Consider the following 12,116-nt stretch of genomic DNA (forward strand, 5'->3'; position numbering starts at 1 on the left):
ACAGGCAATTTCTACACATATATTACAAACTGGGAAAATGACTGATCATTAAGATATACATAATTCATATAAAATTTTGAAATAAAAATAAAAATCTGTTACAGTCATAACTATTCTTTTTCCACATTTATAACCAGTACCCACACAGGCAGTGACAGAGTGGAGAGAAAAAGGTGCTTAACAAGAAAATGATTGTCTGCTGAACAAAAAACAGAAGATTGCATTTTGTTTGACCAATACTTGGACTTAAAAACAGAGAAAGAAGGAGAGCGAGAGAGGAAAAAAGAGAGCTCAACAAAAGGCGAGAAACATTTGCTATTTCCCTCTCGAGGAGTTCTTTTTTTTTTTTTTTTTTAACAAATTCCGAACGGAGATGGCGGTTTTTTTCCTTCTCTTTTTGTCTGTTTTGCTTTTGTCGTCTTGTCGTCGTGGTGGCGGTCGGTTTTTGTATAGTCGACTCTTTTTTAATCGTTTTTAACTAGAGAGAGTATTTTCCCAGATACAAATAAATCGTCATGCAGGTGGGGTGCCGGGTCCGTGGGAACCGAAAGGAGAAGCCGTGCTTGTCCTAGAAAGTATACAATTGTCACCTCTTTTATGTTGTCTGCCCGCAGTATCAGCGTTTGTGACTGTCTGTTGGCTGTCGCGGTCCTTTGGGGTGGCCGTGGTGGTAGATGGTGGTTGGGAGTTGTTGATGGTTTGCGTTTAACTTGTTATTTTTCTTGGTTTTTATATATTTTTGGCTGGAGTGGAAGTGTGTGCGTATTTAGGTGTGTGTATGATCGTGTATCCTGATTTCGGTTTGTTCTGGGGATGGAGGAGGAAGAGGAGGCGGTCAAGGAGGAGGAGGGGAAGGAGCGGGGAGGGGGGAGGAGGGCGGCCTTGGGTATCATACATCACATTCCGAGTCGCTGGAGGTTACCGAGAGGATGGAGGTGCCGGTGTCCGCGCGCTCCGTCAGGCTCGACACGCTGGTGGTGGGGCTGGCCGCTGTGGACGGCGACTCTGCTGAGCCGTGCGTGGGGCATCCGGGCTCGGCCAGCGACCGCATGCCGCTCGGTCCAATGGCCTGGTGCTGGAGCCTGCGGGAGACAGAAAACGGCGCGCGCCCTGACACCGCGGCCCCAACACCCGGCTCCGACAAGCCTCCACGACAAGCCTCCACCCCAAGCCCGCGCCGCCGGGAGCCGGGCCCGCCGCCCCCCGTGCTACTCCGCCTTCCCCAACCCAGTGCCCTTCGCCACCGCCCCCCGACTCCGCTCTCTACACTCATCCCCCTCCTGCGGGCACCTAGCCGATCCCGAGCGCAGCAGATCCTCCCCCAGCGCGGTCTGGGCTCCCGTCTCCCTTTCCTCGGGGTTCTCTGGGGCCTCCCAAAGCTTCCCAAATCAGGGCGGGCCTCGGAGGAAGAGGTAGAACCCCAGGCCATCCGCCTGGGTAGGCCTGGGCGATTGCTGTGAAAGAGGCTCAGTCCCAAAGGGGCAGAAGTCAGGGAGAGGCAGGATGTTTCTACTTCCCCAGCCCCTGGGACTCTTCAGACTCAGTTGGCTGTCCCTGGAGCAGACAGGTCCCCTCCCTGCCTCCTGCTTCAGCTCCCCCAAGCACAAATCCAGAGCTGCCGGATGCTCGCCCGCTGGAGATCCTCCCATGGAGGACCGGTTGGCTTTGCTCTCTGGATCCCTGAGCAAAGCGCAAGATCGGGGAAGAGAAAATGGTGACGCTGGGAGCAGAAAACCGGGGGAAGAGAAGCGAGAGAGAAAGTGGGCGATAGAGAAGACTGCAGAGCCGTCTTTGGCTGGCCCTTCCCCCCTCCAGGCTGCCAGTACCTAGTGTTTGTTAGCTCTCCCCACAAGGAGGCCTTGCCCTGGTCCTGGGCGCTGCCCTCATCGGACGAAAAATTGGCTCCACAGGCGTGGGTGAGAGGGCCAAAGGTTCAGGCCCGGGCCACCTAAACCGGAAAACACTCACTCCCTCCAGGGATTCACACCCAACCCGCAGCCCAGGCAGCTGTCAGCAGCTGCGGCCTGGCTCCCTGCAGTGCATTAGGCCAGGGCACACCCAGGCAAGCTCGGGATACAGGCTTTCCCTCGGGGTTTCACCCAACTCTCTCCTTCCCCAGTTCCTCCCCACTTCTTTATTTTTCTCCCTGCTTCCCCCAGGCCCAGCTCTGCTGACAGGTCAAGCCCAGTACAACTTTGTGACTTTGTGGCCAACTTGCCGGGGCAGCAAGGCAACTTCTGTTCCTGCTTATTCCCTAACTTAGTGGACCAATGGCATGTTCCTTGGTTAGGGCAGGAGTGCTGCACCGACACCCACGGCCTCTCCACTCCCAGCCTGGCTCTCCAGTTGCTGGGCAGACAACTTGCAACGCCTTGGGAACAGGCCTGCTGCACGGTGGCCACCCCGGCCTTTCCCCTTTGTGGCAGGGACCCAGTTCAATTTCCTCTCCCAGACGTTCGTGGATTCCTCCCAGGGCTTTTGCAGTGCGTGGAAGTAACAGCCAGGCGGCAAGGAGCTCTTTCCTTCCATCCCTGTCTGCAGGCTCCAGCGGAGCCCAGAGCCGGATCCCGGGCTGATAAGGCTGGCGCGGGTGCAGCACGGGGCTAAGGCTCCCGACCCAGAGGTTATGGACACTCAGGACCTCATACACACTCTCCACACTGACAAGAGCCCCTTCAGGGAAAACAGCCCATTTGTCCACGCTCGCCCTTCTTCCGCGCTCCCGGGCAAGCGGAAACTTTCTCCAAACTGATCAAGAGGTCTAGGGTTCTCGCGCGCTCGGCAGCCGCTCGCCTCCTGCCTCCTGTCCGCTCAAACCTCTTTTCCATCCATCTCCCCCTCCCAGTCCCCGGAGACTGTAGCCAGGCCGCGGGGCCCCGCCACTGACCTGTTCTTGGCCGCCGCGGCGCGGTCGCGCTGCCTCCGGTTCTTAAACCAGTTGCCTACTTGTGTGGGAGTGAGGCCGGTGGCCTGCGCCAGTTCGCGTTTCTTGCTGGGGTTGGGGTAGGGGTCCTGCAGGTACCACTCCCGCAGCAGGCTCCGAGTCCGCTCCTTGAAGCAGTGCGTCTTCTGCTCGCCGTCCCAGATGGTGCGTGGCAGCGGGAACTTCTTGCGCACGCGGTACTTGTCCACCGGGCCGAGCGGGCGGCCGCGCAGCTTCTCGGCCTCCTGGTAGTGCGCCTCGAGCCACATGGCCTGCAGCTTGCCGTGAGACTCCTTGGTGAACTTGTGGTTCTCCAGGATGTGGTAGAGGTCGCGGAAGTTGCCCGTGTGGAAGGCGACCACGGCGCGCGCGCGCAGGATCGACTCGTGCTTGTTGATGGCCTCGCACGCCCCGGGGGCCACGGGCAGCGACCAGAGGAAGCGGCCCAGCCGCTCGATGTCGCCCGTCTCCTCCAGCGTCTCGCAGACGCTGGCCACCTGCTCCGGCGAGAAGTTGAGGGTGGGCAGCTGGAACATGGACAACTCTTCCGGGGGGGCCCTGGAGCCGCCGCCGCCGCCTCCCGCTCCGCCAGCACCGCCGCCTCCCACACCGTTCCCGCCGCCGCCGCCGCTGCCGCCGCCGCCGCCTCCCGAGCCGTTCCCGCCGCCGCTACTCGCCAGAAGTAGGGAGCGGTGGTGAGAATCGGCGAAGTTTGGCAACAAGAAGTGGGAGGAATAGAGGTCTAGGGGGGAGCGGAATACCATGGACTGACCTGAGAGGAGAGGAGAAAATTCAGGGAGAGGAAGAGAGAGGGGAGGAAGAGGAGGAGAGGGGCGATGGGGACCAGGAGGAGGGAGAGGAGACGGGGGAGGCGGAGGAGGGAAGGAGGGGGGAGCAGGAGGAGGGGGAGGAGGAAGGGCGTAAGGGACACCCACACCCCGAACACATCCACACACACACACACCCGCGCAGCCACATAGAGAGGGAGGAAGGAGAGCGGCCCGGTGCGCGCGCGCAGAGAGCGAGCCCGAGACAGAGCGAGGGAGAGGGGGAGCGAGCGAGCGAGAGCCAACCACCGCCGAGTCAAGATTCAGCGATTCCACAGCAATCGCCCTAATGACAACAGCCTCATAATATCTCCCCTAAATCCACAGTGAGTGCAGCATTGAAACATTTTGTTTCGCTTTTCTATTGGTCTGCGGAGTGTCGTTGTGGCGTTGCCACGGCAACCGCTGCCAATCACTGTCAGCCCTGCCAATCAATACCGAGAACGTAAGGACGGTTTTACCACTTAGCCAGAGTCGGGGGGAGGGGAGAGGAGGGAAAGAGGGAGAAGGGGGGAGAAAGCGAATTTTTTTTTTAATCTTTGCAACTCTTAATCTCACCACTTCCCCTTCTCTTCCTCTCTCTCTCTTCGTTTCTCACTGTTTCTGAGCTCTTTTCCCCTCTTCCCCAAAGAAGTTGGTCCAGAAAATTTACAAGTCATGGACATATAGTTGTTGAAAGGGATGAGCAATTAAAGGGGGGATTTTGTTGGGAAGTGAGGGGCTCCCCACACTGCATGAAGGCCGGGGAGAGGCCGAGGGTTCTGCGGAGCCAGCACGGTTTGCACACGGTGTGCACGTCGGGCCGCCTCTTTCTGCCTATGTGAGCACTAATAGTGGCGAGAAAGAAAGGAGAGATGAGATCATGGGGCCCACCGCGCGCCGACCCTGGTTCCGCGGGCTTCAGCGCCCCAGGACCTCGAATTTTGGGGGGCATATGGCTCCTGGAGGCTGGATCTCAGGACCCAGGGCTCAGGAGGCCACTCCGGCCTCCCTAGTCTGAAATCTTCAGCCACATTTACCCCCAACTTCCTCCGCATTGAATCTGGTTTCTCTTTAATTCTGTTTCCAGTCAAGGAGCCTTGATTTCCCCTATTGCCTTATATTTTTAAGTAGCAGTAGAAATAACAGTACCCTTTCCATCATAAAAGAAGGCCCACCTCTTTGTTTCCCCACAGGTTTCAGCTGCCTCCCTAGGAGTAGTGGAGAAGGTTGGATTGAGACGACTGAAAGCCCTCTTCCCCCTTCCCAAGATGCCCGGTAGCCCCATAATCCCCAAGGGGCTAGTGGATCTGGCTACCAACCCCAGAAGGCACTCAAAGTTTGGAGGCTGCCCTGAAGAAGCAAGCAGGCCTGAAAATTGCTTGTTTGCTCACATAGTAAAGAAAAAAAAAATCCATAAGCCTAAAACAAACCCCAAAAGGCCCATGACATGAAGAGAGCCCTCCCTCCCCCTGGCCACTGCAACCTCCAGGCCAGGCATGGGTTTTTATTCTAAGGTATGTTGCGTTAAAGAACATGTAATCAGCATCTTGAGCCGGGCCTCCCTTTGTGAGGCTTCTGTAACTAGGGAAGTGTGATTTACGCAGATTTGTCGGGGTCAGTGATGTCTTTCCCCTGAGCACTGTGTATATTTAGACAGGACTCGGTTTGGTGTTAAAAAGTGTATATTTTGAATGAGTTCACACACAGTAGCCAACAATGCCCACATTGTCGCCCGTGTACAACGTGTATTGAAAACGCAGCGTCCAGACTTCAACTAATCTGCCCTCAATAAAGCTGAAATAATTATCCTAAGCTGCCTTTCCAGAAGAAAAATCATTGAGGAATTCAAAACTTTTTTTCTTTAAAAAAAAAAAAAAGATCTTTTCTACATTCCGATGCAGATCTGGGGTGAGGCAGTGACTACACCACTTCGCAGATCTCAAAGAGGGAGGCGCAGATCTCAAAGAGGGAGGCGAGAGAGACAGACGGCCAGAGAATTTAAACAGGAAACCTAACGCGACTAGGACTCTAGTGTCCCAGCCCCTAAACCCCTAGTTCTGGCCTCCTGAGGCCTCGATTCCCCCCAACACCAGGCCTCCGGGGTGAGACACGCAAGCTGCTTTGGAGGCTCCACTACAGCTGGGAGGCTGTGGACTGGGCGAAGGGACGAGACACCGGCCACTCAGCCCCCAGGCAGCTAGGGTTGCTGGTCGTAAACCCGCTGACTGAGGCAGTTAAATATTCGCCCAAAGGGAAGACCTGCCAAGCCCCACTTTGTGGGGCTCCGTGTATCTCTCCCCTCCGTGAATCTTCCTCCCGGCCGAGTCCTTTTCTGCTCAGCTGAGAAGCTCTAGGCGGTGGCTCACTGCGGGCCCAGAAAGAGCCCTAAGGCTGGGACACAAAAACAGACACTTCATCTTTTCTTCCCGACCCTTTCTCTCCTTTCTCTCGTCGGGGAAGGATTATAGGCTGAGGGGTGGGAGGGGGAAGGGGCAGGAGGAGGAAGCGGGGGAGGAAGGAATGAAAAAGGGGAGGGGAGTGGGTATTGTGCCGCGTGTGGGGGGAGAATTCCTACGGGTGGGTTTCCGAATATTGTGTTCAACTTTTTGAAAACAGCTCGTGACCCCGAAACTGCATCCCCTGGAACCAAGGACCCAAGGCGCCGGGCGGGCGGGTGAACCCAGCCAGTCCCCTCCCAGTCCCCGCAACCCCCGCCTCCGGGTTGGGGCGACCCGGCCTCTCCCCGCTGCTGCTGGGCCAGCCCCGGAGGGAGGCTGGGCAGGTGCCGCGGGCTCTGCCGAAAGCGCTGAAATCGAAAACCGTCGCCACTCCTGGAGAATTGAAGCAAGTGGGGCTGAGGTTCAGCTCGGCGGCATCTCTGCCCCCAGCCTCAGCCGGGGACCCTGCCGAGCCGCCGCACCCCTCCGGCGGCTTGCTGGGTGCAAAGCGAGGCGAGCCAGGCGCGCAGCTTTGTGCGCCCGGCCGGGGCCGGGAGCGGCGGGGTGGGCGCGCAGCCCCGGGCTGTCTGAGCCTCCCCGCAAAGCCGAGCTCCGCGCCGCCCACCGAGCCTACCCCGCGGTCCCGCGGCTGCCAGCGGCTCTCCGCTCCGGCCCGAAGCACCGCGCCTGCCGCCGGGAGCCCGTAAGTTGAGAGTCCAGAGAGCTGGGGAGGGAGGAGGGGCGGCATGTCCGCGGAACGGATGGCTGGACTGGCTCCCGGCCGAGCTGGGAGGACAGACTCGGCAGGATGTCGATCTAAGGTGCTGATGGGAGGTTGGTGGGGAGGTGGAACGGCAGAGCTTCCCCTCCCAAATTCCTAGACGCTGGGCTTTGGGGAGGGACGTTAGGAGAAGGACCTCCGGCTCTGGGGCCCAGGCTGCGTGCCCCGCTGCTATGGGGATTCGACGTGCTGGGCAGCTCGAGAGCCGGGAGGTGGGCCTGGGGGACGCCTGGAAGAGGTGGCGCGCAGGGGGCTCCTGCTCCCTGGGTCTCTCAGAGAAGGGAGATCTGGATGGCTAGGTTGGCCAGCGGGGTCTCTAGGTGTCTTCTGCTCTCTGGCCGCTCAGACTCCGGGATCTGGGATATGGCACCGGTACAGGCCGAGGTCACAAAATTGTCACCATCATCTCTGCTTTAATCCTGACCCAGGCGATGGGAAGGACAGCAGCACAGGTGTTGAGGGGAGAAAGGGCTTTTGGGCTGAAGATAGTCTTCTCTTACCAGGACCTACTGGGCATTTACTTACAAATGTCATTCCCAACCGAGGCAGTCTCATCTCCACCAGAAGAGGTGTCTAAGAGAGTCCCACGCTCTCCTAGTTTCCGTTACTGGCAAAGCCAAGGGGTCGGGAAGCCTCCGAGAAAGGAAGACCTGAGGGCTGGGGCAGCGGCACCCACTCGACCTCGCTCATCTCCATAGGCCAGTTTGTCCTGGGGGGCAACGCTTGTCCGGCCCCCAAGACTTCGGGAGGCGGGAGCTGGCCCGCGGTCTGGGCCTCCCCGCAAGCTGCAAACTGAGGCGCTTGGTGCCGACGGCCAAGGAGGGCGCAGGGGAGCGCAGCACGCAGGCGGGGAGGCCGGGAAGCCCTTCAAGGACCCCGATTACTTTCCTTTGAATGAAAACAACAACAACAACAACAACTGCTCCCTTCCCGCGCCCCCGCCCCTCCTTAGCCTCCGGGGACCCGCGCTCATAATAATTGTCGACCAGGACAGTAAACACAGCTCAGTTGCCTCAACTTTCTCCGTACATAAAAGTTCCCGGCGTGCGGGGAAATTTGAATATTTGATCAGTCCCTTTGAGTGACCCTCATTAGCCTGGCGCCCTGCTAAGGCCCCGACATTGCAAGAAAGCTGCTGGGACCGGCATTTGTATGCCTTGTTAGCGCCGCTTAATGAAGCCGCCCCGACCGCTCAAAGGCGGCCTCCCGGCTGGCGGCGCACACCTCTCGGCACCCCGCTCTGCCTAATGAGCCCCACCGCCCGCCGAAGGCCCCTCTGCCCCCCACATCCTCAAACAAGAAAAGTTTGGCTCCGTCTTGGGCCACCGCACCTCCCACTGCCAGGCCCAGGGGAGTGGGCACAAACAAGGCCTAGCTGGCTGTGGTTACCCAGCCTCAAGAGAGGAGGTGGGAGACTTGGGTGGGGGGGCAGGGGGTGGTTTGTGGCCTTTGGTTGTAGCCTAAGGAGAGCACTGCCAACATTTCTCAAGAGGGTCAATTTCAAATCAGTCACCCCAGTTCCTTAAAGAACTGAAAGTGGACTAACCTTGGCGTGGCAGAGAGTAGATGTCTGTGGAAGGTCAGCTTTCCATCTCCTTCCCCCTCCAAATTCCTTTGGTCTCCACTGCCCAGGAGGCTGCCTACTTTTTTTTTTTTTTTGCAGAGATCCCGGGTGTAACAGACAGAACTGGTGTGCTAGGGCTTGGAGTTAAGGAGTGGGCACACCATCATTGCTCCCAGCATCCACAGACCTCAAGCACAGTCAAATGTTAAGATAGTTGGCACTAGGAAAGGCAAGGTACCACAGTGCAGCCCGTCCTTGTCCCCAATCCTAGCCACGATGTCTCTGATTTTTTTTTTTTTTTTTTATCACACATCGGGTCTCTAGGAGGCCTGAAAAAAGCGCTCTAGGCAAAAGGCCACCCTGTACAGGATCAACTGGCTGCTAGGGTGAGACTAAGACTAAAATAGGCCTGAAGGAGAAAAAGAGAGGGAGAGTTTTGGAAGGAAGGAGGACTAAAGCACCATCTACTCCTTTCTTGGTGGGGCAAGTGACACTGTTGACCAACAAAGGTCAGGAACCTTGTTAGCAGTCGGGCTTCAGTCCAGAGTAGACGCCTTCCCCTCTCTACCCCCTCTCTCCTCTGATGTCCTTTTCCCTGGACAGTTGTTACTCGAGGCCCCTCCTTGCTCACCCAGCTCTTGGGCTTTTAAGGGTTACTTTTGGGGGGATTAATACACAGAGCTTGGAAAGCAGGCTGCTCTCAGAGCCACACTCTGGGCGTTCTGGAGGTGCCCCCCCCCCCGCATGCCCACGATCTCTCAGACACACATGGGCTGGCCAGATTGGTAACCTCTGGACCCCATTCCAGAATGGCCACCTCTAGGAATGAGTGGCTCCATCCAGCTCTCATCCTCTGCCAAAAGGCCTGTTAGGCCTTGGGATAGCACAGCCTTCTAAGTCCACCTGGTCTGCTCCTCTTCACTTCTCTCCCCCAGCTCAACTGGCATGCTCCGCCCCTTTTTCCATTCCACGACCTCCTAATTCAAGCCCAAACTGACGAGTTTTATAAATCATCTCTGCCCTGGGCAAGGCAGTGCCCGGGGCCTTGATCCATGCAAAGGCCAAAGGTAGGAGCTGGGAGGAGAGGAGTTGAGGCTGTTGGAGAGAAAAAGGGTCCCAAGGTGGAGAGTATAAATCAGCTCTGTGGCCCCAAGGCCAGGCCCACCAACTGCTCAGGGGAGGAGGCGAGAGGAGGGGGCTAGGAGTCTGCGGGCCTCGGTCGGGACAGGAGGGACCTGAGGCGTCGGCGTGGGGGGCTAGATCCATAGGAGAGGGGCGGGGAAGCGGGGGTCGGGGGAGCGCGCAGGGCGAGGTGGCCGGCGGGAGGGGGGTTGCGGGGGCGAGGAGGGGGAGGTTTGCGGTCTTTAAGAGCCACACTGCTGGCAGGAGAAGCGCGAGGCCGGGTGCTGGTAGCGCCTTGACCCCGAAGGGGATTTAGCGGGAAGGGAGCGACCGGGCTCCAGGGGCTTTGTCCCGGGGCAACCAGAGAGGCCGAGGCACAAGAATAAGGAGCTACCGCGTCTTGAAAGGCCGCGAGGAGGCGGCGGCGCTGCTGCTCTTGACTTCTGAGCAGGGCTTAGAAAGCCTGTCTCGGCTTAAGCCGAACTGCGGGTGCTGGGCCCTGAGCGCCGAGTCCGGGGGCTCCCGGCCTCGGAGCCGAGGAGGCGTGGGATGAGGGGGACACTGGGGTGCCTAGAGACCTGGCAAAGTTGCTTTTAGCTCTGCAGCCGCCGGACCCTGTTGCCGAGCTGCGAGCCTGACAGGATGCGCCAGGCATGGCCAGAGAAATACTTTTCTTTTTCCAACTTGGGCGTTTGGTTTTGTGTGTCCACCACGCGCAGCTCCGGAGCCGGCCGACCCCGCATGGATTCTCAACAGGTGGCCAAGTAAGTCCATTTAAAAATTCTGGTTCGAGCTCCTGCTCCTCCCCGGCCCCCTTCCCTTTTCCCCTCCCAGTTTCCCCCCCTGGCAGCCCCGAATTCCCGCTGCTCCTCCCGAGGGCGAAGGCGGGAGGAGGAAGGGAGGGAGGGACTGAGTGGCGCTGTCTCCCAGGGGGCCCTCCGGCTCCCAGCTGCGGCCCAGGACGGCTCCACCCCGGACTCTCGGGCCCGATCACCCTTAGGTCGGCTGTGGGCCTTGGTGTCCCGAGGCGTGTAGGTGGGGGAACGTGCCGCAGCACCTCCAGAGTGTAGCGAGCCGGAAGGGGACCTGGGACCCCGTGGCCGCGCGGCCTTTGTGGGGGGGGGGCTGGGGACAGAAACCCACCTATACATCCTCTGAGAGACCGGGATCCAGCCCCGAGGAAGCGCGCGCCAGCTATATACAGTAGCCCGCAGAGGAGCGTCTCAGGGGCCAGGGCTGGGGACAGGGTGGGGGGTTGGTGGAGAGGGCAGAAGCGGGAGGAGAGGGAAGCAGAGAAAGGCAAAGGCAAGAAATCCGGAGCGTTCGAGTAAAAAGTCAGAAAAATGTCCTCAGAGCGCGCGGGAAACAGGAGCTCGCGCCCGCGGGTGCACAGCCTCTCCCTCTCACACACACGCACTCACACCCACTCCACACAGGTAGCCCACGCACGCGGCCTTGGCAGTGCCGGGTCTCCTGCGCCGGCGCCCCAGCCCAGCCGGGAGGGAGTCGCCCGCCTACTCCCCTTCCTCGGCTGCCAAGAACCCCTCCGCCCCGCCAACTTTGCCCTGAGACTGACTGGGGGAGCTGGGAGCACCCCCACCCCTCCCCGGGCTGGGAAGCAGGGAGGATCTTACCTGCGGAAAGGTAAGGGAAGCCGGGAGCAGGAAGCAGCGGCGGATAAATATTCATTAGGAAGTGTGTCTCCTTTTAAACCGCGCGGCGCGCGCTCTGGCTCCTCTCTCTCCCTCCCTCTGTCCTCTTGTGAGGCTCTCTCCCCCTCTTGCTCAGTCTCCCCCCAACCCCCACCCTTTCCTGCGAAATGCCGGTGGATCCCTGTCTAGCTAACCTGTTGGGAAGCCTGAGCTGCGGGCAGCGCCTCCACAGCTGTTTGCCTTCGCTCTTGGGGCGCGTGTTCCCCATTCTTCCTCCCTCCTTTCGCCCAGCCCCTTACCCCCTCCTAAATTACTACATCATTAGCTTTATTTTCCGGTGGGGGGGGTGGTAACGGCGCAGCCCGATGCACCTCCCCAAAGCAGGGCGAAAAGCCGGCGATTTCAGAAGCTGCCCAACTCCATCTCCACCCCACATCTCCACCCAGTGTAGTTTTTTCTTCTCCCTTTTCATCTCCACCTCCACCCTGTGCCAGCACTACTCCATCCGGATCCCCGGCTGGGTCGGCAGTGAGACTCCAGGTCTGCAGGTCCAGTCAGTGCTCGAGCTTGGGACTTCACCCTGCACTGGACGTGGGGATAGTTCTCCGAGTCCCCCTTTCCCACGTAGGTTTTCTAGGTTGACCCAGTGTGGGCACCTAGGCAGCTTGGAATTCAGGATCAGATCCCCGGGGGTGCATAGCAAGAGCCTCACCTCTCCAGGCCTCAGGGGCCCCGGGCCTTGGCCCTTTGGCCGGGCCTGGGATGCTGTATGGAGGGTGGGAGAGAGGTGGCCTCACTTTGTACGAATGCGCAGGAGACACCCCGAC

General features: G+C 59.1%; 1 protein-coding gene across 1 annotated transcript; it reads right to left on the reverse strand.

Moving 5' to 3' along the window:
• Positions 1-478: 478 nt before the first annotated feature.
• Positions 479-11,326, reverse strand: SIX3 (SIX homeobox 3). The gene is made up of 4 exons (XM_055400595.2): positions 11,272-11,326; positions 2,888-3,695; positions 923-1,082; positions 479-568 (listed from the first exon to the last, which is right to left on the reverse strand). The coding sequence occupies exons 1-4, from the start codon at positions 11,324-11,326 to the stop codon at positions 479-481; spliced, it is 1,113 nt and encodes a 370-aa protein (XP_055256570.2).
• Between the last annotated feature and the right edge of the window lie 790 nt (positions 11,327-12,116).

This window comes from Moschus berezovskii, chromosome 11, assembly GCF_049115385.1.
Source record: "Moschus berezovskii isolate FMDL1 chromosome 11, NW_MosBer_1.0, whole genome shotgun sequence".
NCBI lineage: Eukaryota > Metazoa > Chordata > Mammalia > Artiodactyla > Moschidae > Moschus > Moschus berezovskii.